Source organism: Cydia splendana, chromosome 8 (genome assembly GCF_910591565.1).
Source record: "Cydia splendana chromosome 8, ilCydSple1.2, whole genome shotgun sequence".
NCBI classification, from domain to species: Eukaryota; Metazoa; Arthropoda; class Insecta; order Lepidoptera; family Tortricidae; genus Cydia; species Cydia splendana.
In genome coordinates, this window is record NC_085967.1 from 11,002,359 (window position 1) to 11,022,894 (window position 20,536).

Consider the following 20,536-nt stretch of genomic DNA (forward strand, 5'->3'; position numbering starts at 1 on the left):
AGTCTGGGGCTGGGGCATAGACTAGGAATGTTTTGTCTGTGGGCTGGGGTTTCATATAAAAGTTAAGTAGGTATTAGGTACTGTAGGTAATGTAGGTACATTTTGGTGCCTGTGATAACGTTAAGTATATTACCTACTTACCTAAATCTGCTAAGGCACCAATTCTTATAATTATTAGGTAGGTATATACCAATCAGGTTGGATAACGTTTAAACGGCCATCACATTACCAAACAAGCGTTAGCCAACATTAACGAATTGACGAAATACATAGAATAAAACACCAGCGGGCTCAGCACGGTTCCATTTTTATCGTCTATCACTATGCGCGTCCCTTTCGCACTTACGTACTTGTTAGAACGTGACAGGCATGGTGACAAGGGATAAAAACGCGACCGTGCTAAACCGCCTGGTCTACCTTTGTATAAAAAATTAAAAGAAACTGACATTTGAATGATAATATAAATACCTAATAGGCACTTTGATTGTCCCGTAATCGTAATTTCGTAATCGAAGGTACAACTTCAAAGAATGAATGTACCTATGTACTTCTAAGTTCTAAGTACCACTTCAAAGAATACTAATATGTATATAGTTATATAATATGTATATAAATATAGTTAGTATTAATTTCAATTTCACACTAGTTTTTGCAATAAGGACGTCGGCATCAGTTTATCATTAGGTACCTACTTAAAGAAATGTACCTATCTATGAAATTCTATACACAGTGAAACGTATTCATTCTTTTTCATTGCTCTTCAATGTAGTTACCATCAGATATAAAACCGAAAAGGAAGGAAGTAGTGACGCGATGGGAATTCAACGTCGCATTTGGTGATGTTAAAAATGATGAATCACAACCGGCTGCCGGCCAATCCGGCCCTCCCGTTATTTCGCAGCTTCCATACACGTGTTCCGCCCCCTGTGACGTAAACCAAGTAAACCCAGATGTGAATACTTAGATAATAGTTATCGTACAGTATGGGTACAGTCGGCAACGTACGTAAATTACAACACAACCCAATACCAACCGCAAGTTGCTCGCATTAGAGTTGAAAACTGCTTAATTACTCTTTACCGGCAGTAGACATCATAAACGACAAATTACACATAGATAATGACACCCATGACAGTAGGTAGACCTTTCCATTTAACTAATAAGGTAATAAACATTAAAATATTACTGGGAAAATTGGCAAATCAGAAAATTCAATAAATGAAATGAAGAAGCAATGCAAAATTTGTAGCATTAACATGGCAGGATAGGTAATTGAGTTAAAGGATATTGATAAAAACAAATCATGGAGAGAGTGTATCAATTTAAGGTTAATTTCATTAGATTTCTCAACCCTAATTATTCAGTTGTACTGGATTTGGGTACCTATGTTATCCATATGTTACACACGGAGTTTACTCTGCAACGAAAATGTTACCTACAGAATTTACGACTGCCTTATTATACCTAAAACTATAAGAAAAAAAAATTCTCCTACTTTTTCCTAATCAGAACACATTATTGAATATGCCTTTCAACGTTTCCCCAGATCCCCACTATTTTTGTTACCTACACCTTGTATTATCAGTTTTGTAGTTTTATTTATGATGAATTGATAATAGGTCAGGTAAATATTACAAAGAAACATAAGTAGGTGTGAAACATATGTGGCAAGAAGAAGTTTAGAAGAGGCTGAGTTTTTGATCGATAGAGCAGAAAAACAATATGATCTATATTGTACTTCAAGTCGAATATCGAATATCCAAGAATTAGGTAAGTAATAAACTTAATGAGATATTTATTTTTATTCCATAATGAATATTACTACCACCAAAAAATAACGTTGATTCTGAAACTTAAATGTCATTATCATTAGTTAAAGGAATACCTATACTAACGATACTAACCACCTACCTATACTTAGGTATAGTAACGATTTATAAATTACCGTTTCTATCTGATGTCTTTTTAGGGTTTCGTACCCAAAAGGTAAAACGGGAGCCTATTACTAAGACTTCGCTGTCCGTCCGTCCGTCCGTCTGTCTGTCACCAGACTGTATCTCACGAACCGTGATAGCTAGACAGTTGAAATTTTCACAGATGATGTATTTCTGTTGCCGCTATAACAACAAATACTAAAAACAGAATAAAATAAAGATTTAAATGGGGCTCCCATACAACAAACGTGATTTTTGACCAAAGTTAAGCAACGTCGGGCGTGGTCAGTACTTGGATGGGTGACCGTTTTTTTTTGCATTTATTTCCGTTTTTTTTTCATTATGGTACGGAACCCTTCGTGCGCGAGTCCGACTCGCACTTGCCCGGTTTTTCCTAGTAGGTATGTACCTACGACGTGACGTGCGGAAAGTGAACGCAAACCTTAAACATAATCACGTGATAGGTAGGAATAAAGCAATGCTCTTGGAGCTTGCCTCATTGAAAAACGCTGTTTCCAAACACCCAAGCAACTGCTGCTAATTGTCCTATAATATTTATTATTTATAAAATCATGTAAATAGGTAGAATTGCATTTCCATTTCCATCCGCTGACGGCAGTAGGTAGTGCCCCAACACACATTTATAACAGCCGTTGGAAAACTCATTCTATTATTTATATATATTATTACAAATTCCATATTCAAACAGACTTTTAATGGGCATTTATGCGGCATATTTTAATTCTTCTATTATCTTAAATATATTATGTAAAGTCGAAAATTGGTAAGCATTGACGGGACGTAAGTTATACCTATAGGGATAGTAATTACCTATAGACTTATGCACGAACAACGTGTTGTGCAAACGTTAATTAATAATTAAATGCTCGGGGTGTTTATACCAAAATAAGGTAACTGACTTAATTTTAAACTACAGTAGATAACTACTTCTTTAAACTAGGTAATACTTAAGAGTCATGGCAAGTAGTCGCCGCCGGATGCCCAAGCAGCGCCCGCGCCGCCTGTGCCCCACTTTCTCACCTCCGGCGAAGGGGAAAGCTACCTAACTCGAGGTTGTCACGCCTTTAAAACTCTAAGTCTTAGAGTTTTAAAGGCAACCTTAGAGTCTAAGAAGACCTTAGAAGTAAAAACAAATCTACGAGTAACCACTGTAGTTTTCACCGTTTAAAATGATAGAGTATCTGTATAGGAACTAACTTAAGTAGGTATAGTGAGACGACCTTTTAAATAGATTTTCCCGTTGCACCCCAAGAGTTTTATGGTTTCATATTTCATAACAATTTTAAATCAATAACAAATTGTTTGAATCTGAATACCGCTCCGTTGTAAAACTTGCAAGTCAACTTGATTATATTTAGACGCGTCGTCGCTGTGTGATCTTGATCAGACGAGTTTTGATTACCATATTACCCTTCTTTTAACCACCTAAATTCTACTCCTACCTATGATTTCTTCTCGAATGATTAGACACCATACCTACAGGTGTGTAGATGAAGATAGGTACATAAGAATTATTTATACTTACTTAGTACATATTTTCCTCGGAGTGTATTCAGGTGTTCGATAATTTCATTGTTATGTTTAAGTACTTATCATAATACCTACACTATAACCAATGTTGCTTTGTGTTCATACTCAACTAGATACCGCGAACACGCATAGTATCACGAATAACACGTATTAGCTTAAGTTTGTAGTACCTAGCACCATGTAAGCGTTATCTGTAGGTAGGTTAGTGTGATACCTACACAATGAAGATGACGTCGCGGCCTCGTAGTGACCGTGCCAGGCACGGCCGACCGACACTGGCGCAATAACATCAAATCAAACAAGCAAAAACTCTGCCTTTTGACTCCTGCGCCGATGCCAATTAAGAATCATAACGAAAAAACAGATTGACAGTGTCACCGTCGTATAGGAAACACGGGTACTTTTTTTAAGTTAAATCGCTATGTAATTACCTAATTAACTCGTGTGCATATTCGACTTGTTTTAATTACAAGTCGTGACATGGCGTTTTACTTAACTGTCTTTTGTCTTACATAGAAGTTTGGATGCAAAGGGACTATGGTATATTTGAAGTTTACTGTACAATACTTACTGTTATGAATTGTTTTGATATCAAAACATATAAGATATATATCTTTAGTCATTCGAAACGTATCTTGTTATTAAATTCGAAATAGGTACCTAACTAGGTACCTAGACTTATACATAGTAAAACATCCCGACAAAAAATATAATAAACGTTGAAAGAAAATACTGGTTGTTTTAGTAAGAAAATAATATTTACCTTATACATTATTAATATTATTATAAACTAAACCATAGTTATGGAATGAGTTGTTAGTTTCGATTGTATAATAAATATTTGCGACGATCTCATGTGCCATTTTCATCGATATCCTTTGAGGTATTTGTATGAGATGTACGCGTCGACGCCGTGAAGAATACCCAGAACTACTCCAATGTACTGAAACGAAGAGAATACATATTTCAGCAGATGCCATTTATAGGGCCAAAAATTCATAAAAGATGTAGGTCATTGGAGTCAATAAACAAAGATATACGAGTATATTTCAGTACAATCAATATAGGGACCTGGAACTATGTATTTACTTACCTAAGTTATACAAAGAATCTTATGAATAAAAGTTACCAGTACTTACCACAAGCTGTTTTTAGCTATAAGAAAACAGCACGAGGTAACCATGCAATATCAACTATTTATATACACATTCCCACTCTAATAGTACGTGTAAAATAAACTACGATTATAATTATATCTACGTCCTCTTTTAGGATAGGTAAAAGTACCTGTAGTAGTTAATGGGCCTTTCCCCAGTGGTAATTTCTCAGGGTAATTTCGTATTCAAGCAGGAAGGTGCAAATATAAGGAGAAGAACGAAGGTAAGTTCTGAGTTGATGCAATGCAGAATATGCTTACATAGACTGCAGTCATGGCTGGGTAGGCAGAGTACATACTGATGATGGCATACTGTGGGTAGAGGTAGAGGTTCACCGCCACACCCATGTACGATGAAGCAGACAGGTATAGGAAGCAGGCCGTCGCGTTGAACAAGCATTCCTGTGGACATCAGGCATATAAATCAATTGTTGGTTTACTACAAAGGAGCATTTATTTTGGGATAATCCTAATATAATGCAAGTAGTAGGTACCTATGAAATATTATAAATATTATAATGTTTCTTTTTAATTCTAAATAAATACCTATACCCTTCCTATACCTATGATCAAATTTTGACACGTACGCGAGTACTTACAAACACGAACTCTAATGAGATGCTGCGAGTTGGACGACAACGCGTAGTAGTCGATGAGGAACGCGATGGTAAGTAAGCAGGCCGAGGCGGTGGTGAGCTGGTGAGGGACCCGTGGAAGGCCAAACTAGGCGTAAGGCCGAAATGTACTTACAAATACGGACTGCTTGATGAGGTGCTGCGAGTTAGACGACAGCACGTAGCAGGCGATGAGTAGCGCGGTAGTGAGCAGGCAGGCCGAGGCGGTGGTGAGGAACCCGTGGAAGGCCGAGCCGAGCGTGCCGGCTGCCGACATGCCGTACTTCACCAGCAAGCTCTGGCACAGTCCGCCTAGCATCTGTATACGAGCAATGTTGTTGGCTTGTTACTTTAGACATTATTTCATTTATTTCATGTTTAGAGTCAGACGAAGCTAACTCTGCATAGACTTTTCAATGACAAAGTACCTAAATATTACGTCAAAAGTCTATGCGAAGTTAGCAAAATCTGTATAAACATAAATTCTGTGGATAGTATATCACGTAGACTAAGCCTGCACAATCAGTAAATGATTATGAATCGTTTACCATCATATGAAAAACAATCACGCTTTTTTCCTGTTATTTAGCTTTTTGATATATTGATATAAAATCAGGAAAATAGAGAATGTTTACATTTTCATACCAATAACTGTGGTTGTTGTCACTTTTTTTAATGCGGTTTGAATTTGAAATATTCCACCACTCACTGAAATGTGCTACTTATTTTTTTAGATAATACTTACCGCTTCAGCAAGCTTTATCAATCCATGTTGCGAAGTGAGGTAGCCCAGGTTGAGGCACTCACAGCAGCGGCAGCAACAACATTTGATGCCACGCTCGCCGCCGCCGCCGCCCGGTGCAACGCGAACTATGGTTGGGCCTCGTGTCATTTCACAATATTACGAAAAACAATCCCAGTTTCACAGCACACTTCCCTCTACAATGTCCAGACACGATCTATGGCTCATCCGACAGGAAACAAGGGAGAGTTCAAATACTTCGCCAAACGGTCTTTAACAACACGTATATTTATAGATGTTTTGCGCACGCGCAAGTTCAGCGAACTTTCACCCTATTGGCCTAATTTCGAATCTGGAGCACTAAAATATTTCCTATTATCTTCATCGGATGTTGTGAACCTTCTCTAACAAATGTCGGGACTTATTTGATTATGTCGCGTACTAAGCAAGGAGCGTGCCGGCGTGTAGTATAAATAACTCAACGAACACCCGCGACTTGGAATATTTACAGCTGTGGAGACTTCTATTTATGGATTAGGGTAGCCCCGGTAGCCCCAATACCTTAATTAAAGGATTTAAATAAAAAAAATCGAGGGCAACAATCAATCGTGGGGCTCAATATAAGTGCTCGTTAAATACTAAACGGACCCCGTAATAGGTAAGCAGTCACATGATCATCACCCATATACATATGATATATGTATTTTTATTTGAGAACTAATGTAGGAGCGGGTTGTAATATAGGTAATAAAACATCGCATTTTACTAGAAAGTACAAATATATTAAAATAAAAGTATAATATATTAAACAACGTCGATAGCAAAATCTGTACCGTATATAAATGTAATTGCTTGTTTGCAGTAAATCAGAATCAAATCATAAAGTTTCAATAACTTTATAGGTAGAGGTAAGGAGTGGTCCAGTAAAAAAGTAGCAGTGATTTATATGGTAAGTATTTTTTTTTTGCTAATTATGAAGCAGTTTTTTTTCTTTGTTATTTTGTTAATATACTCTAAAGTTAAAAATATCGATAAATATGAGATTGTTTGAGTTTTCTCATTTTTATTGCAATGTACTTTGTAACTTTTTGAACAGTACAATTTAATAATATTTATTGGCCGTTTTCTACAATGCCACAAATGAAGTTCCAGTTTCATAACTTTTTTTATGCTTATAAGAACATCATCTAACGAATAAGCTATTCCAATAAACTGGAATTTATCTTGGGTAGTTAGGAAGTCTCTCCAATTTAACCTATTACAGAAGTTTTTCTATGGAAGACAAATCTCTGTAAAAATGGAAAATATACAGAAGTAGATATTCCATGAAACTACCTCAAAGTGAAGTCAAATAAAAAAAGTTTTTATATAGAACGAAAAATAATTTAATAATGTATTAATTCGCTTATCAAACTTTTAGAAAATACGATGTGTATGAGAAATACCTACCTTATAATTTCCCTCAAAATACACTGTTCAAAAAGTGTCATGAAAGATATAATATAAAACGCGAATTAAAACTCTTATTCACCCTTTGATATTAAATACGAGTGTATTTAATTGTAAAGAATAGTATCTACAGATCACTATCGAAATGAACTGCAGCAACAAATTATTACGAAATAAAATGAAAAATCCACATAATGTGCTGCTACTTTTTTTCCGGACCACTCCTTACACCGAGTAGGTATACTATTCTGGAAGCAACGAACTCTTATCCGTTAAACAGATGGCAGAATAATTTACTTACAACAATTTGATTCTTAACATAATATCCTTGTTGCATATCTCTATAAATACTTATATCATAAAGTGGTATTCGTTTAATTTACCGGCATTCAGCACCAGCAGCTTATTACTAAAACGATGACAATAAATCAAAGTTAAAGGAAATTCGGCTTTTAAATATAATATAATAATAATAAAATATGTTTAACCTTATTTTCTCATTTAACCCTCACAAGTTTAATTAAGTATACATATTAAACAGTAAAGTATCATCAGTTATGATTTATATAAAAATACTATATATAATTCGATAATCTCGTATAATTTTTTTTCGAAATGGAGAGTAGTTTAAATATGGTATCTTTTATACATTTGTATAGGTACAAAACTCTTTAACCTATTGTTTGCCAATATGACAATCTCATTTTGTTCATTTATTGTGTGTAAACAAATGACAATTAGGTAAGTACATACCTACTTACTTAGTACCTGTTTAGTTTTTACTTACAAGTGTTACAACAATATTTCTTTGTGTGTAGGTATTTATATGTGCGCGATAAGTAAACTTCATCCGATTTAAAAAAAACAACGGGTTGCACTCCGGGAGTGCCGGCAGAAGTGAAAACTCAATGACATTGTAATAATAACAGCGTGTGTTGTATTAATAACAGCGCCATCTAGTGCAAAATGTCTGCAGCACCATGTATAATTGAGGTTAACGCCATCTAGCGTTATTTCGTCGCATTACTTGAAACCCCTAAGCACATCACTGTTAGTACTCGAGTTATATTATTACCAGTTACAGGGAAACTCACTAGATGGCATTTAAATCAATAAATAAAAACTCATTATAACAGTTTTTCGATCAGGTCACGTATCCGTCTTACGTCTTACGGTCACGTGACACCTGTTACGCGTTTAACATTTTTTCCCCATCACAAAAAGTGCACAGCGCCGCTAAAGAAGTTTTCACTTCAAAAGTTCTTACTAAAAATTTAATACCTAGGTATTAGCATATCCTGGGGTTTAGGGACCGGGAATGATTTGGTGTAGGTATTTATAAATATGTGTATTGTGAATGAATTATCAAACTGTGAATTAAATATAGTAGTAGGATCCAAATGTACTTAGAAATGTCAATATAAATTCTTTTTTTTTAAGTTATTACCTATTTTTTGCCAGTGTTACCAGTGTAAATCATTCGTCCCACACCCAAAACCCCGGAATATGGTTATTACTAATTAGACGTATATAGCTTACATTATTTAAGGTTATTGACCTACCTAATTACTTGTACGGTGAACTGGGATTATTTGAAACAGTTTTGGGGCAAAAAGCCAAATGGTTGGGTCAAAGAATCTTATTTTAATATACCTACAGTCTAATTTAGGTATCTTACCATACTCAAAATAAGAATGAAAACAGTTATTTAAAAAATAATCCCACGTGTTACAGGAAAACGTTTTCTGGGCAGGATAACATTTAATTTCTACTCTATAAATCACACATAAAAATAATATGGCTGATATAACGAAACTTGCGTTGCAAATTGTAAGTCACTATACAGAATATTACCTAGTCATTCTATACAATAACAAGCTCGTCCAGGCAATTTAATATAATTATATTTTATTTATTTGCGACGACTATTAAAACGCAACGGAGCCACGCCGTTTTGTCGACTAAATAACTAGTGTTTAGTTTTAAGTTTATAAAATACATATGTATGTTAGTCTGTAAGGTATTTGTAATATGGGCCTTGTTGCCTGATTTAAATTTCTAAATAAATAAAAAAACTAACTGAAGCTTTCCGACTTCCGCGGGTTAGGATATCGACTCAACACTCCTGTAATTTTATTATGCCCCTTAGAATAGTGAACACCCTTGAACTGACTAGTTAGTGTATACTTACCTACTTTTAACTTATTAAATAAATATATTATGCGAAAGTAGACACTAATTTACAATAATTTATAATTAAATCGGTAATATTAATAAATAAATATATGTATAATTTAATTTGCATAGGTATCATATCGTATGGTACCTATTACTCGTAACCTTATAACTTTAACATTTATAGCAAAGCATAGTGGGCATCTTAGAAATTAAGATTGTTATGGAACGCACTATTGTTTGTATAGACAAAAAAACCTGAATAATATGTTTGTGACTTATATTCCACGGTACGAACGATTCGCCAAAAACGTGCTGATCAAATACAGTGCAGTCAAAACCAGTCCCATTATCTGAAAATAAAAACCGGTGACATCAGATAAATAAAGAAACTAGACACAGTATATATATGTAGGTATATAAATCTACTTTTATTAACAGACTTCAAAAAAGGAGGAGGTTATCAATTCGATCGTATTTTTTTTTAACATATGTATGTTCCCTCAGAACTTCGCCATTTCTAAACCAATTTGGAATTTTTTTTTTGTTTGAATGTAAGTACTTATTTAAAATAACATGTTATTTAAAAATAATACAATTCTATGAAAAATATGATTTTACTAATGGAATTTGAAAAAAAAACTAGGTATATAATATAAATATAAAGCACCCGTTTACCACCAAATTACGCTTTATTGACGAAATATACCTTATTCATACTAGGTACCTATAAGTAAATGCCACAAACAGCATCCGTAGACAGTGTATTAAACCTACAGACGCTGATACTAGATAGCGTTAGATTTCGGAAACCATTCCTGGACCTCGCATACGAAGCATTCCTACATGGCATGCATGTCTCAGACATGGCTCAGACAGATTTTTGAAAACTGAGGTAGCATACGGCGTCAACCAGGCCGCACTATCAATCAACTAAGTTAGTCGATGAAATAGGTGATGTTTGAATTGAACTTACCGAAGCGGCTAAATACGGCTCGTAGTAGCTTCTATAACCGTAAGCATTTTTATGCTGATTGACTTCTATCAATAACGTGAGGCTTGCTGCTAAGTACAGGATACAGGCCACCCCGTGGTATATCACCTCCTGAAAATTAAACCATATTATTCAAAATACTAAATAGAAAAGAAAAGGTTTAGAGAAAAAAAACAGGATTTTTAATGTTTAAATCGTTCACTATAAAAATAAATTTTCAATTTTACTTTCTAATGGCACTGATTCAAATTTGACTGCCAATTTAACGGTACGGTGGGCCGTTAGAGGATAATTAGGTACGAGTTAACACTAATTATTGTCGCAGCGAAGTTGTTAACAAAAATGACTTAAATTAATAATTAATATTAATAGGGCAGCTTGTGGCGAGCTGTTGCGGAGTAACGACCCCACGGGCCCGAGTGCTCCCGAGACTCGGTCAGGGTCTCCGTCTCCGGCGTGTCTTCGTCGGTCGGAGTGGACCCCAAGGGGACCCGCAGGACTCTCAGCTCTTATCAATAGTTGCTAAGCGGGCGACGTGTTCAAAATGATCTTGACGCGACTTTATTGTTAAGAGAATAAAGAGCGCGTCAAGGTAATTTTGAACACCTCGCCCGCTTAGCAACTTCTGCTGCTGACTGTACATACCTAACTTTTATTAAACTTATTTTGTATTTTTTAAATTAACTTGACAAATTTAACACAAACTAGTAGGGATCTACTAAGTCCTTACTAAGTCACATATCGCAATATGAGAAAATCAGATTATAAAAACCGGCAAAGTGCGAATCGGACTCGCCCACCGAGGGTTCCGTACAAATTTAACTAATTTTTATTTGTTTTACAAATGTAAGCTATATTTTTTAGATTATTCCCTGTACTTGTGTAGTATAAGACGATATTACTTTCCAAATTTCATAGCTCTAGGTCAACGGAAAGTACCTACCCTATAAATTTTGATTCCCATTGAGAGTGTCAAAATAATATACGTTTTTATCGGTATAAACGGCCGTATCTTTTTTAGACTGAGTATTAAGTAAATCCTGGTTTTAATTTCAGCTCGATACCTCCACGCGTGCCCTAGATAAAGGCTCTTGGTAGACAGACGGACGGACGACAAAGTGATCCTATCCATAAGGGTTCCGCTTTTCCCCTTGGAGGTACGGAGGTACAAGGGAATAACTTACGTAGATCGTCTTTGATATGAGAGAAGCCGTGGACAGGGAGACTAGGCATGCCGTGAGAAGACAAAACGTGCCGATCATGAACGTCACAGCCATCAGAAAGAAGAAAAGCTCAGGAGTCTGCAGCACGTAACCCTTGGTGTCATGGTAGTATCCAATGACGCCAACGCATGCCGCTCCAAGTAACTGAAAAACAAATAAAAGTATTTTTACTTATAGGGTACGTACTAAAAAGTGATATACTCACCCTTTAAATATTGTTTTCCACCGCATAGAAGTCAATATTACGACCTAGCTGATATTTCAATACCGGCTCGTCCACGACATCGAGCGACTTGCGACGGCGGGAGCAATAACCATAGGTTGGAGCGAAAGGTCCGATCGCTGTGTCACGCTCTAACCTATGGTTATCGCTCCCGCCGTCGCAAGTCGCTGGATGTCGTGGCCGAGCCGTACATTTTGTGAGTAAAATGTTTTTGACTGAAGCTACGTCCGAAAATGTACCTAAATCAGTGGCAGGCAACAATATATTACCTATTTCATCTTTTTGTTTCAGCTACCTATCGTTTTTTATCGACATTAAATAAAAATAACGGTTAATCTATTAACCATGTTTTTTTTGTGTATCACAATAGGAACAATATGAATACATATCTTGGATGACGAAATCAAAACATTTCGACTATAATTAACAACATGAGTAATTGAGTATGACTAATCTATAAGGAATGTTTTCCTATTTACCTTATGATGATATAAGACATTATTGATCAATCATCTGCCCACAGTTATTGACCATATGCCGTATACATATTTAGCTATATGGAGCCACCATTTATAGTAAATATCGAAATAATAAATAATTCTGAAATGTTCTATTAGCCGAATGAAAAACAAATATCATTACGTTCCATGATGACATGATGATCTACTTACAGAACAAATGTGACGTCCCACGGGTAAAGGTACCTACTTACCTTATGGCGGTTGGGTTGGTGCTTACGCTATTATTAACGCCGCTCCAATGTTATTGCGGCGCTATGCGACGTAAGCGCCAGCCGCCATAAGGTATGTACCTTTTGCCGTGGAACGTCACAAATTACTCTTGAATACATTTTAGAAGGGTTTTTTTTAATAATTAATATTACCGTAAAATGGGGTGAGTAGGCGGAAAACTGACATTCAAACCTCGATAACATTTTATTTTTACATAGGTATGCAAACTGAATGATGTATATAATAAGTGTTCCGGACGTTTGTATTTTAGTTTTTATTTTATTTTGGGTAGTTCCATTTCATAACTTTGACGATAAACAGGAAAACCCACCTCACCCCGTAGTCCATCGTATTTGGGGTGAGTTGGGTTTTCATACAAAGGTGATTTTGGAAGATTGTTGGATCGATTTTTTTTTATTATGTATATTACTATAGCTCCATTTTAAATTGGAATACATTATTTTTGTAGCAGTAGCCTTAAAAACCCGTCTCACCCCCTTTCAATCATTCTCTCCCCATTCACAACCCAACTCTCCCCGCGAAACCTACTCACCCCATTTTACGGTACCTAAGCCCTTAATATTTTCTCGCTAAGTAGGTAGTAAAAGACAAGCCAATTTTCTACTAAATACCTACCTACTCTCAATTTTGAGCTATAAAGAAGCTCTAAAACTTTCGCTGAAACTTGGAAAATTAAAGTCTGACTGCTGACTGCTGACGTATAATCACCAGTCGCATAAAGGTAATAATCGTTTACGATGACGCATACTACGAGTATGTAGTTGACATCATGCCGAAGTTTCAAGGAGAAACGGAATGAGGAGTTCATTAGTTTTCTGATATCTCTTGAATGACAGGAATCATACGATAAAATTCACGATATTGATATGTAAGTAGGTACAAATAATATAATTTAGTTATTGGCGAAATTGGAATATAATACCTACATGGCATAATTTGTATATTTTATTATACCTTTAAACTAGTGTCCGACCGAAGGTTCGGTTTCGGTTTCGGTTTCGGCCAGTTTCGGCCAAAAAATCATGTTTCGGCTGTAGTTTCGGTTTCGGCCAAAAAACGGCCGAACCTTTCGGCCGGGCCGAAACTTACGAAATGGTACTTCGGACATATTAATACCTGCTTATACTGATTCATGTACAGTAGGTACATGTAGGTACAGAAATTAATTGGTTTATTATAAAACACAATTCCACTAATGGGGGCGCCATATATTAGACGGTCGACTCAGTTTTAAGAGGCTGTCAACACCTATAACGCGCACACTGTCTAATTGTATCGGAGTGAATGAGATAGCACTGTCGCACGTAGCAGTTATCCGAATATCAGCTCGGCCCGAGTCGAACGATGTCTTTTTCGCTCTTATTCACTCACTTATTCAGTCGTTTTCCTATCTACCTGTAATGGCAAATTTTAAGCGAGGCTAATAAAGGCTGCGCTCAACTAGTTCCGCAAAGTTGATTTTCTCAATAGTTAATATTTTGCGATGCTGAACAGCTTACTATTGATTAAAACGAAGAAAAAACCCTTAAAAGTGTCCCCAGTACAGTTTTTCATGCGAATGCTCGACCTTAGCCTCACTTTTTACCTCAAATTACCATTGGTTTGTGTTCCACATGTCCTCTACTTCAGCTTAGCCTTTGGCCTCGCTGCGCCATGCTCGGCCTGTGGTCTCGCTTTTTAATACAATGGACAATGGTTGAAGTCTGTGCTCAACTTACTTATCCTGAAGCCTGAAGCACGGCTTTGACTTCGCATGAAAGTTCGCCTCACTGGGGCACTTCGGACTTTTAGGCCCAGGTGAAGATCGGTACCCGGCCTTGCGATATTGTTAACAAAAAATTTCGCGCTCGCTGCGCTCGCGTTTTTGGTTGTTTTTTTGGTTGACCCTGTATCTACATGTTAGCTTGACTGGTGAATGAATAGAGTTAGACCAAGAAAATTCTTCAATGATTTTGATAGCATACGCAGTGCAACTAGTGCAAATGTTATTTATACGTCATAATTTCATAGAAGTTTAGCGTTTAAAATAACACTTGCACTGCGTGTGTTATCAAAATCGTTGCAGAATTATCTTGGTTTAACTCTAGTAATTTTCTTAAAAAACTGCTTAAGTAACATCAATTTCAAGGACATTGGGTGTTGACAGCGCCATAATGTGTGTAAAAGCGGTTTTATGACATTTTTTCAACGATTTTAGCAAGTCTACAAAAGTTTCGGTTTCGGTTTCGGTTTCGGCCGAAACTAGAGCCAAAGCCGAACATTCGGTTTCGGTTTCGGTTTCGGCAAAAAAACATGTTTCGGTCGGACACTACTTTAAACGAACAATTCCTGTTTATTTATTTATATGTATATTTCGGGGATCTCGGGAACGGCCCTAACGATTTCGATGAAATTTGCTATATGGGGGTTTTCGGGGGCGAAAAATGGATCTAGGTCTTATCTCTGGGAAAACGCGCATTTTTGAGTTTTATATGTTTTCCGAGCAAAGCTCCGGTCTCCCAGATATTTTGTACAAAAAACGGTAACGGGTTGGGTGACCAACTAATGTTCTGGAAACGGAACTCCCCAAAGTAAAATCTAAGCTAGCCCATCTCATGTAAAGTAAGCGAATAGACTACAGATAATACTATAGGTAAGTACAAGCTATCATGACAACTTTTTTCATATTTTCACACAGATCGGAATGTGTTAAGATGCCCTTATTATTAACGATGCGTTCTTGCTTGCACAACGGTGGTATTTACGTAACTGAAATTAGGTCAGTCTGGACCAGAATATCTGAGAGATGATAAAACTCGTAAAACTTGAGTAGTACAATATTGACAATGAAAACACATTCTGTGTGAAAAAAAGTTGCATATTTATCAGGTTTGCGCTAGTATATAGATACGGTTAAAGGCTGACTGACGTTAGACCGGGCCGTGACCGCGGCGCGGAGCTCCCGGAGCTTCGTTTTCTATGGAAATGTCATAGAAAACGACATGTCGGACGCCTCGGCCCGGGCACGGCCCGGTCTAGCGTGAGTCATCCTTAATATCTACATAAGGTACTTAAATTGGATTCCTCCAAAGTTTCCTAACTAGGCATGTTTGTGTATAACATTTCCAAGTAAATCACCAATTTAGATAATAAAGGTACACATTTCATTTTCCTTCCTTCCTTCTACTTTGTGCAAATTAACTAGACATTAATTATTAATATATGTGACTACTTAATGAACATTGTTAGTGATGTAGCAATTTCGGTAGGTACACAGCGTAGGGGCTATTCATAAATTACGTCATTTCAAATTAGGGGGGGGGGGGTCTGGACATCGGATGACGGTAGCATGAAGTAGGAGGAAATTGGGGTCATTTGAAGCATGATTTTTGGATGATTATAGGGGGGGGGGGGGTCAAAAATCGCCAAAAATCGATGACGTAATTTATGGACAGCCCCGTAGTTGATTGCAAGGAATCGCTAAAAATGATTCCTAAACAGATGAATATTAATTTCTAATACTGATTTAACTCTAAAATCATATTAGAAGATTTAGGTACCTAATGTTACTAACACATTTAATTATACTTTAGTTAATTTTAAATTTATTGTAGTTATTTTATTGTATATGGAAATTTATTCTGAAATAAATTAGTTCGACGCAGACTGCTAATGAATGAACCAACCACCAGTAATTTTCACCAAATGTGGCATCCGATTTCATCAAGTCTAGCACTCAGTGCAAATTCAAAAACGTTTAGGTACATATAACAATATTTTTTTTATGCTTCTGGTAAAGACAATATGCTTAAGATACTTATATATTATTTTCATGATAACATTTATTTTGATAACAGCTTTACTACAGATTTTGTAGTTCGTCAAGGCAGCTGCCACACGTCACGTCGCCGACAAAAGTTGACCTTTTGATGGAACTCATTTTTTGGAAGTCATTACCAGTTCAGCGAGCTTCAGCAGACCGGGCAGCGTCCGCAGGTAACCGGTGTTGACGAAGAGCGCGGAGCCGCCGCTCGTGGTGGTGGTGGTTCGAGTGATGGTCACCGAGTGCGACATGTCCTCTCCTGGAACAGCAGTTACACTAATTACTTCAATGGAGAATGGATGGCCAAGATTACGTAAAGTTGAAAAGGAGAAAATGTTGCAAACTCTTGGACAATCATAGGGACGCGTCCGGGAATAAGTTTTGAAAATAAAATAGTATTTTTAATATAGGTATACCTATACGAGTATGCTTTCAGTACCGGTAAAGTTATTACACTTTTTAAACTTTTAGCTTTTATTAATTAAGTATATTTCGAAGTTTTGTTTTAGTATTTCGAACCTATTAGACAAAGAATTCGCCATCACAACCCATTGGTCCTTCGAGCCGGATAGTGCTATGTTTTTTTCCAGCCGACAATAACAACAAGCACCATCGCTACACTTAATATTGATTTCGGCGATTAAACCAATTGAATAGGTATGTAAAAAAAACTACCTAAATGATGATATTATAAGATGACGGTTTATAAAAAAAATATGAGCAAGTAAAGTTTCTACACAATTTTATTTTATTTTTATTTAAAGTATTGTAAATCCCTATTACCCATTGAGTTACTACATTTGTACAGAATATTTTCAAGTTGCATCTTTATACATACAGCTTATGTAGTTCGACATTGTGTTCGACAGGAAGGAGCGTTTGTAATCACTCCTAATCATCTCTAGTTCCTCATGGACGCGCCATATACTGTACACAATCCACCCACGCCTTCGCAAAATGGTAAGCGGAGTAATTAATGTCGATGTAGAGGTACGGTCATACGTCTCTCATCGTCTCCCAAAATGGGCGTTTAGGTCAACGTGTTGGCGGGCCATGAGACCACAACGACCTATATATATGTATATTTACAGTTGAGCTTAACTTGTATAACTTGATCCAGGAAATCATAAGAAGTATAAGCAACGGCATGTCATATTTATACTGGTTGCCTAGAGGCGATAAGCTCAGTAAGCCCTCTTAATTTGTCCTGTTTGTGTGCCGAGGCCGCCTGCTCTCGCGAATACATAAGTATACTTACGTGTATGCACTATAACAGTGACTGGAGAGCTTATTTTAGGATCCTAGTAAAATTGAAGCTTTCAGTGGTCAATTGACCTTGAAGGAAACAACTAGAATATACGGCAGCTAAATGCATAAACTCTTTTCATTATGGTTGGTATGTACACGGCATGGATTCGCGATATATACTTTACTTTACACGAACATGTAAACAGTTTATAAGTTTACACGCTAAAGCTTCACTCGGTATAAACTTTTGTAGGTATAGGTACATATATTTTAAGAACTGCCAGAACAACCTCGCGAAGCATGACAAATACACGGTGGCCAATTTGAATAGGTAGCGAAAACCTTCAATACGTACTCAAATGTACTGTTGTCATATAAAAGGGGGTTGTTTTGAGACAGTCCCCTATCGTGTGCACACATATAGGTACGGTATTGTAACCTATACCAAAGCCTATACTATACAAGTATACATAGGTACGTAGGTAGGTATTGCATAGATAAAGTTGTATTTATACGCGACGAACACACCCTTATAACACCCACCCTCATAATATATACACTCAACCAAATCTATAAACAAACATCACAGGTTATGGCTTTTATCGAAAAGATAAGGCACAAATTTTGATGCAGCCTTATTTATAAATTAAGTAGGTACTTATGTTTCATTAATTTCATTAATCATTATGAGTATTGTGAGTAGGTAGGTAGTATTAAAGAACCAGATATTATGTAGGTATACGTTCATAATAAAAAATAATATAGTTTGTTATCGGCGAAAATTATTAGGTACATGATTCAAAAATAATTATTTGACCGTTACTACAAATTAAAACTCAGAAAGCCATATACTTAACATGCGTGTTGGGTTCAGGATTCTAATCCTATAAAATTGCAAATAATCCATAAAGTTGCTGAAATTGAAAATTTTACCATAGACTTAATACATTACAGCTTTCTGAATATACATATACCTAAGTTTAATATTTTTTATGACTTATTCTATTATTTGTATTTTTACATAAATAAAGATATTAAAAAAAACACGGAGAATAAGAATGAAACAATAATAGGTACCTACCTTTTTCTCGTCGTATGACACAATTATTAAAACAAAGCAAGCGAAAAGCCGAGGAACGTTTTCCCGAGCGAGTGCTGCGACCGACTGGCTGCTCTGACTCACTGTTTGCGCCGCGCGTGCGTGCTTCTTCGCGAACCAATACTCATGCCCAACCTTACAATAACATGGAATTTATTACTTACTGATTTACCTTTAGGATAGTTTGTGGTGAAAAACCTGCTGACATTCGGTAAACATGCTAGCTGACCGCTGGTGGATGTCGTCCCTAGACAGGAAAATATATGTCAAGGACTAGTAGGTACCTATAGTAGGTACTTCCGGGAAACACGCAAGCTCAGGGACAAATACAGGGGCCTTACCATGATGTCCTTGCTGTCCATTCTGTTTACAGAATCGCAATAAGGACATCATGGTAAGGCCCCAGGAAACGCGCGTGTGACTCCTCTAGCTAGAGAAAGAGATCTTCAATGTCTGCTTGCCATCCGGCGGGTAAACTTTATTAGTATATTTTAATCCTTGTTTTCTAAAGTAGTTCTAGGTGAGAAGTTGAGAACTATTTTTAAACCAAAACTCTAACTTATTAAATGTTTATATGAACGATGTACGTACCTTACCTACATAGTAGACTTTTCAGACATTTTGTATGTACGAGTATAACTAAGTTTATTATTATTTTAAAATCCTTACTGTCATTATTAGTTTTTATTTCTGTTTTTATAGATCCTTACCCAAAGGATGAAACGATTTTGTTTTCGTGGTGGAATATTTAAGATACGAACACTCAATTTTTCATGGTCTATCACTTACATGGGCTATTTTTATTAGCTATCACCCGGTCAAGCGAATGTTAGTCAGCTTCAGCTCTTATGATATCACTAATTGCGTAAATACGAACTGAGGTCAATACTCTGATGTCACCGGCGAAACGTATTCCGAACAAACAATGTTTCATATATTGGTCACAATGTTTCTTAGAAATAATAAATAAATATGCATGCATTTTAAAAAGAAAATTACATATTTGCGGCACTTGCAGTCGAAACCTTTGGGCCATGGTCATGTAGACACTAGACACCAGACAAGTTGTGAAAGAAATTTCTCATAAACCTTGTCTGGATGTCTGGCGATCTTCGAGTAGGTGAATATTTCGCTCAGCGGCTAGTCTGGCAATCCAACGGGGAAACGCAGCAAGCGTCCTGGGGACGATGCCCCGGGCAACATTAGGTTTTATAGACGAAAACTGTTAATGTAATGTACCTACACTTAATATTGTTATGACTGACCCAAATATCTTATTCAGATAAAAAACCGGGCAAGTGCGAGTCGGACTCGCGCACGAAGGGTTCCGTACCATAATGCAAAAAACGGCAAAAAAAACGGTCACCCATCCAAGTACTGACCCCGCCCGACGTTGCTTAACTTCGGTCAAAAATCACGTTTGTTGTATGGGAGCCCCACTTAAATCTTCATTTTATTCTGTTTTTAGTATTTGTTATTATAGCGGCAACAGAAATACATCATCTGTGAAAATTTCAACTGTCTAGCTATCACGGTTCGTGAGATACAGCCTGGTGACAGACGGACGGACGGAC

At 36.6% G+C, this 20,536-nt stretch overlaps 2 protein-coding genes across 2 annotated transcripts; both read right to left on the minus strand.

Annotated features, from left to right (window-relative positions):
- Nucleotides 1-4,293: 4,293 nt before the first annotated feature.
- Nucleotides 4,294-6,538, minus strand: LOC134793170 (protein singles bar). Its single transcript, XM_063764757.1, has 4 exons — nt 6,001-6,538; nt 5,392-5,574; nt 4,903-5,043; nt 4,294-4,428 (listed from the first exon to the last, which is right to left on the minus strand). Exons 1-4 carry the CDS (start codon nt 6,145-6,147, stop codon nt 4,351-4,353), a joined length of 549 nt encoding a protein of 182 aa, XP_063620827.1. The 5' UTR covers nt 6,148-6,538; the 3' UTR covers nt 4,294-4,350.
- Nucleotides 6,539-9,775: 3,237 nt separating this feature from the next.
- On the minus strand, nt 9,776-19,085 carry LOC134793171 (CKLF-like MARVEL transmembrane domain-containing protein 8). The gene is made up of 5 exons (XM_063764758.1): nt 18,945-19,085; nt 16,750-16,874; nt 11,800-11,982; nt 10,598-10,726; nt 9,776-9,974 (listed from the first exon to the last, which is right to left on the minus strand). Exons 2-5 carry the CDS (start codon nt 16,864-16,866, stop codon nt 9,900-9,902), a joined length of 504 nt encoding a protein of 167 aa, XP_063620828.1. The 5' UTR covers nt 16,867-16,874; nt 18,945-19,085; the 3' UTR covers nt 9,776-9,899.
- Nucleotides 19,086-20,536: the final 1,451 nt, after the last annotated feature.